Raw genomic sequence first — 6,719 nt, 5'->3', positions numbered from 1 at the left:
GGATAAGGAAGGGAGGAAAGAAGGAAGGAAGGAAGGAAAGGAGTAAGGAGGGAAGGAGGGAAGGAGGGAGGAAGGGAGGAAAGGAGGAAAGGAAGAAGGAAGGAAGAAGGAAAGGAGTAAGGAGCGAGGGAGGGAGGAAAAGAGGAAAGAAGTAAGGAGAGAAGGAAGGGAGGAAGGAAAGGAGCAAGGAAAGAAGGAAGGAAGAAAGTGAGGAGAGAAGTATGGAAGGACGATGGAGCAAAGACAGAGGGAAGGAGGGGAAGAACTAAGGAAAAATTAAAGAAAGAGGGAGGAAGGAAGGAAAGAAGGAACAGTCAAAAGAGACGGGGTCAATTTGACCCGGGAGGACAACAGGAGGGGTTAAATCACATTTGGCTGTTTTGGTGCTTAAAAGTCGAAGCTATGAATACACAATCTTGAGGAAATACGTGAATGAAAGTGGGAAAAATTGGGATTAAGTTGCTGTCACGTAGATAATTTTGTGGATTTTTGGGATAGATGGAGTATAATTTATAATATGTGATTTGGACTTGATCTCTGAAATGAAATCATATGAATGTTGGCAACATGTTGGTAACATGTCCGCTAACAATGAAAATATAAGCAAACTTCAGTCATAGAGTCAAACAGTTACAGTCTACATTGTGGACGTGATGTGGGTTAAGCCCAGATCATGTGAGTCTTCTTTTCCAATATGGGAAATTGAAGACAGTTCCACTTCTAGTCATGTCGGCTTACGAGTCCCATCCGGGTTCTCAAGGGGAACGGCGGCCTCCCGAACGGCGTTGGAGGTCTTCTTCTTGCTCCCCGATGACTTATCCCCTTTCAGTTTGGCCGAGAGGCAGAAGTCTTTGAAGCAGCGTTTGAAGTTCTCATCCAGGAAGGCGTAGAGGACGGGGTTGAGGCTGCTGTTGGTGTAGCCCAGAGCCACGCAGAAGAAGTAGGCGGCCATGATGGCGGTCGTTTCGGGCACGCTCACCAGCGCCTTGACGAGGATGAAGATGTGAATGGGCGTCCAGCAGACCACGAACACGGCCACCACTACGACGACGAGCCGCGTGATCCGGCGCAGGTTGCGATCTTTCTCACGCGAGCCCGACAACATCCGGACGCTCTTCAGCCTCAGGACCATCAGGGAGTAGCACACGGTGATGATGAGCACAGGCACGACGAAGGCCACCACAAACACGCAGATCTTCATCAGCGTGTCCCAGTAGGCGTACGGCTCCGGGAACTGTAAGGCACACTCAGTTATGTCTGCAGGAGGAAAGATGGAGGAGGAGAAAAAGAGGCAGAAAAGGTGAATTAACTTTAGTGTCGTCCTCCCGGGTCAAATTGACCCCGTCTGTTTGGACTGTTCCTTCTTCCCTCCCTCCTTCTCTCTTTCTTTCCTTCCTCTCTCTTTCCTCCATTCCTTCTTTCCTTATTCCATTCCTCTTTCTTCCTTCCTTCTGTCCTTCCTTCCTTCCTTCCTTCCTTCCTTCCTTCCTTCCTTCCTTCCTTCCTTCCTTCTTCCTTCCTCCCTCCTTCTTTCCTTCCCTCCTTCCTCCCTTCATCCTTCTCTATTTCTTTCCTCCCCCTACCTTCCTCCCTTCCTTCTTTCCTCTGTCCTTCTTTCCTTCCTTCCTCCCTTCCTCTTTTCCTTTCTCCCTCCCTCCTACCTTCCTTCCTTCCTTCTTTCCTCTGTCCTTCCTTCCTTTCCTTCCTCACTTCCTTCTTTCCTTTCCTCCTTTCTCCTTCCTCCCTCCTTTCCTTCCTTCCTTCTTCCTCCCTTCCTTCCTTCCTTCTTCCTTCCTCCTTTCCTTCCTTCTTCCTCTCCCTTCCTTCCTTCCTTCTTCCTTCCTCCCTCCTTTCCTTCCTTCTTCCTCCCTTCCTTCCTTGACTCGAGGACAACAGGTGAATTAAGAGATGAAGTGGGCGCTTGTGCTTTATCACAAATACATTTCCACTCGGTGCCCTTTCTGCTATTAATCTATCAAAGTGTTACGAAGCAGCTAATCTGCAGTCAAAAGGGAACACTTTTGCGCCAAGTCATCTATATTCTGTAAGAGTGATGCACGATGAGCTGCTAATGGAGAACTCTGCCCTGACAGGTGATTTGATAGAACATATTCCTGCTCTGAAAATATTACTTTAACCTTTGTGTCGTCCTCACGGGTCAAATTGACCCCCACCCAATTGGTCCTTCTTTCCTTCCTTCCTTCTTTCCTTCCTTCCTCCTTTCCTTCCTTCCTTCTTTCCTTATTTTTTCCTTCGTTCTTCCCCTCCTTCCCTCTTTCTTCGCTCCATTCCTCCCTCTCTCCCTCCTTCCCTTCCTTCCTCTTTTCCGTCCTTCCTTCCTTCCTTCCTTCCTTCTTTCCTTACTCCTTTCCTTCCTTCATTCCTTCCTTCTTCCCTCCTCCTTTCCTACCTTCCTTCCTTCCTTCCTCATTTCCTTCCTCATTTCCTTCCTCCCTTCTTACTTCTTTCCTTCCTTCCTTCCCTCCTTACTCCTTTCCTTCCTTCCTTTCTTCCTTCCTCCCTCATTCCTTACTCCTTTCCTTCCTCCCGTCCTCCCTCCTTCATTACTCCTTTCTTTCTTCCTTATTTCCTTCCTTCCTTCCTTCCTTCCTTCCTCCCTCCTTACTCCTTTCTTTCCTTCCTTCTTTCCTTCCTTCCTTCCTTCCTTCCTTCTTTCCTCCCTCCACCTTACTCCTCTCCTTCCTTCCTTCCTTCTCCCTTCCTTCCTTCCTTCTTTCCTCCCTTACTCCTTTCCTTCCTTCCTTCCTTCCTTCCTTCCTTCCTTCCTTCCTTCCTCCTCCCTTCCTCCTGTCCTTCCTTGACCTGAGGACAAAGACTTGGCTGCAACTTTTTAAACTGTACTCATAGAAGCTGTGTCTCACCGCTGTTTGTCTGAGTACCACCCAGAATAAAAGCAGGTATCCCCGCGGCTGACGACAGTATCCAGATGCACACATTGATCATCTTGGCTTTGATCGGCGTGCGGAAGTCCAGCGCTTTCACCGGGTGGCACACGGCCACGTAGCGATCCACGCTCATCATGGTGAGGGTGAAGATGCTGGTGAACATGTTGTAGTAGTCGATGGAGATGAAGACCTTGCAGACCACTTCGCCGAAGGGCCACGTGTTCAGCATGTAGTCGGTGCTCTGGAACGCATCGTGGTGGTGACGAGGGCAATCGGCGAGCGCTAAGTTGAAAATGTAAATGTTGGTGGCCGTCTTCATCTTTGTGTACCTGTAAAAGCAGCATCAGGTTTGTTAAAATGTACATTGATGTTTTAGTTGGTTTTATGTCATTTGAAATGACATTTACACCATTTTTTAAAAACCAAAAGTAAGACCGAAAGCTCCTGAAAATGTCAAATGGTGTAACCACAAATGGTGTAACCCCAGATTAAATGTTCAGACTCTGTCCTTCTTTCTCCCTTGCTCTTTTCCTTTCTCCCTCCCTCCTACCTTCCTTCTTTCCTCCGTCCTTCCCTTCCTTTCCTTCCTCCCTTCCTTCTTTCCTCCCTTCCTTCCTCCCTCCTTTCCCTCCTTCCTTCTTCCTCCCTTCCTCCCTCCTTTCCTTCCTTCTTCCTCCCTTCCCTCCCTCCTTTCCTTCTTCTTCCTCCCTTCCTTCCCTCCTTCCTTCTTCCTCCCTTCCTTCCTTTCCTTCCTTCTTCCTCCCATCCTTCCTTCCATTTCCATTTTTTTAAAACCAAAAGTAAGACCGAAAGCTCCTGAAAATGTCAAATGGTGTAACCACAAATGGTGTAACCCCAGATTAAATGTAATATTTAGAACAATTGTATTCCATTACCTTTATTTAATATAAAAGTTATAATGTAAGATCATGCCAAACTAGTTGATATGGTGTTTTATTGAGAATTTACTGTTTTTAAGCAAGTTGAATTATTTGGTACAAAGTTTTTATGGTTACACCACTTAGACATTTTTGCCATAATCCTCTAATATATTCTTTCAAAATGGATTAAAAGCAGAAATTTGATGCTGAGTCCACAAAAAAAGAATGTGTGCAAGTTATTCATACGTTTATTTTCACATTTTAACCCCTTTAAATTTGACTAAACCACATGGACACAAAAACACGTCATCCTGGTATGACCCCCATGCAGACAGAAGGTTGTCCTAAAAAAAATCCAGGACCAGAGATGACCCCATCTAACCATCCATCCGCACCATCATGGCAGATGTACGGTGTATTTCACTTGGCTGACTCTGTAGAAGACTTTTCAGCTCGGTTAATTATAAATTAAACATCGGTCATTAGTCCACGCTGCTTCCTTGAATGTATAATGCAATCTTTTTCGGACTCACAGTTCATTGTTATGTATAGTATGCCTCCAATTTCGGGCTGAGTGTAATCAACCTGTTTTTCACTTCATTAAATTATAATCACATTAACCGTCTACGTGATGGCTTTCTCAAAGTCTAATTTTAAAGTTTAATTTAAGGGTTTTACGCCCAGAGGATATAATGAAGTGTTGAGATTGACACAAGCAGTGATGAATTCTGCTATTATATAATTATATGAATGATTATAATACCCCAAAAAAAAGTGATTAAAATGTTGAAACCACAATTATTGATCCACTATACCAGCTGCTGCTATTGCTCACAGACCCTATAAACTCATTTAAAGTCTCAAAATCAACCCTAAATTCCTTTTCTTTCCACTTTAAAACTCTTTAGATAAAACCATACATGGACACCACTGCAGGCCTGAGTTGATTACGGAAGACTTAACGAGATGACAATATTGATAAAACTGACAATACTGAATCGTGGTATCGATCTTTTCATCTAACTCGTGGCAACAAAGCAAATCAGCGTTATTTCCAGAATGGTTGACCTATTCCTTTAAACTTGTATTAATTGATTTTTAGCCATTTGTGGCCGGTGCAACAAGCTAAACACTATTGACATACTGTGGCAAATTGCTTGCTTATACACTGAGCAACATTGGCAATTAATTGTAGTCGTGTTTTAGGCTATTTATTCTCCTTCTACCTGTGCTTTTGCTAGAAATATCGAGCTTTATGTCAGCGAAATGCTTCATTGTGTTCACCGTGTTCTGTCCTTCCTTCCTTCCTTCCTCCTTCCCTCCCTCCCTCCTTCTTTCCTTCCCTCCTTCCTCCTTCTCTCTTTCTTTCCTCCCCCTACCTTCCTCCCTTCCTTCTTTCTTCTGTCCTACTTTCCTCCCTTCCTCTTTTCCTTTCTCCCTCCCTCCCACCTTCCTTCCTTCCTTCTTTCCTCCGTCCTTCCTTCCGTCCTTTCCTTCCTCCCTTCCTCCCTCCTTTCCTTCCTTCTTCCTCCTTTCCTTCCTTCTTCCTCCATCCTTTCCTTCCTTCTTCCTCCCTTCCTTCTTTCCTCTGTCCTTCTTTCCTTCCTTCCTCCCTTCCTCTTTTCCTTTCTCCCTCCCTCCTACCTTCCTTCCTTCCTTCTTTCCTCCGTCCTTCCTTCCTTCCTTTCCTTCCTCCATTGCTTCCTCCCTCCTTTCCTTCCTTCTTCCTCCCTTCCTCCCTCCTTTCCTTCCTTCTTCCTCCCTCCTTTCCTTCCTTCTTCCTCCCTTCCTCCCTATTAGAGTGCAAAATATAGTGATAGGGATCACTATATAGTGCAAAAATTGGCTCCTGCTGCAGGTGTAAAGGATGAGAGCGGTGAGACTGAAGGTGCAGGCCGTAAAAACCAAAACAAGGAGCTGAAAGAAGCTAAAATGCTCCAAAAAGCTGAAAGTTGTGTGATTACTTACTGAGAGAAAACAAACTAAAAGCTGCTCTTAATGGATTATTCTTCACCGTCTAATTCATTGCTTCTGTGCCACTTTATACGCTTTTTGGATTGAAAATACTTGTTTAAACTAAAGCACCACAAACCTCTTTCCTCTGTTAAACGACCCTCTGCGGAGCCCCCCCCCCCCCACACACACACACACAGTCTTTTCTAAAAAACTGAATTGACAAAATTGGCTTCTACCGACAAGGCGATGCAATCACTTTGATTTGAGGTAATTGTGTCTACGGACTGAAGCATTCTGGATGGCGCTGCCGCATTTCACTGTACATCAGGGGAGATTTGTTGCTCTCACACACCATAAATAACGCCCAATGAGGTGCAAGCAGGCTATCAACGTGATGAAGCACCACTGGTTTCAACTATAATTAATATCATGTCCACCAGCACCATAGGGCTGATTTATAGAATATTGTTATTGTAGTTTGGAGGTCTTGAGGCTTATTGGTTTCATAAACTTGGGTGCATTGAAGGTTTTGGGGCACTTTGCGTCCTCTGAGAGAAGCAGATATCAATCCCAAATACAACGCTTCACACATTTAATGCTAAATTAGTAATGACAGTAGGGATCTTTAACCCTTTCTTTACCAAAAAATGCCACTCACAGCTTTTCTCTCTGGCAACATAATTGATTTGGATGTGGTCCCAGTTGTATAAAACATGTTTCTGTCTCCATGCAGATTAACTCTTTGGATGGAGGGACACCGAGTGCATCCGAGGACAAAATGCAGACAATGAGGAGAACTCTGACTTACACTAAAGGTCACTGTAAACGCCCCGAGGGTTGCTGCCAGTGGCTTCGTCACAAGCAATCATATTTACAGAAGCTGTGGATGAACACACACTTCTGGCAGCAGCTCTGGTGGGTTTTTTTTTTTTTTGCATTTCCTATAAAAGCTTTCCTGCATGTGCTGCAACTTAAC

The 6,719-nt window shown here is 44.8% G+C and overlaps 1 protein-coding gene across 2 annotated transcripts in view; it reads right to left on the bottom strand.

Annotated features, from left to right (window-relative positions):
* Positions 1–702: 702 nt before the first annotated feature.
* Positions 703–6,719, bottom strand: part of LOC134002479 (kappa-type opioid receptor-like) — a 6,357-nt gene continuing 340 nt past the window's right edge. For both annotated transcript variants that reach the window (XM_062441828.1, XM_062441829.1), the window contains exons 2-3: positions 2,883–3,235; positions 703–1,257 (exon numbers count right to left, since the gene is read on the bottom strand). In XM_062441828.1, the coding sequence (XP_062297812.1) occupies positions 725–1,257; positions 2,883–3,235 (886 nt within the window). In that variant the 3' untranslated portion in view covers positions 703–724. The remainder of the gene's footprint in view (positions 1,258–2,882; positions 3,236–6,719) is intronic.

Source organism: Scomber scombrus, chromosome 20 (assembly GCF_963691925.1).
Source record: "Scomber scombrus chromosome 20, fScoSco1.1, whole genome shotgun sequence".
Lineage (NCBI taxonomy): Eukaryota > Metazoa > Chordata > Actinopteri > Scombriformes > Scombridae > Scomber > Scomber scombrus.
Note: the sequence above shows the minus strand (reverse complement) of the source record. Positions and strands in the feature narration are given on the sequence as shown.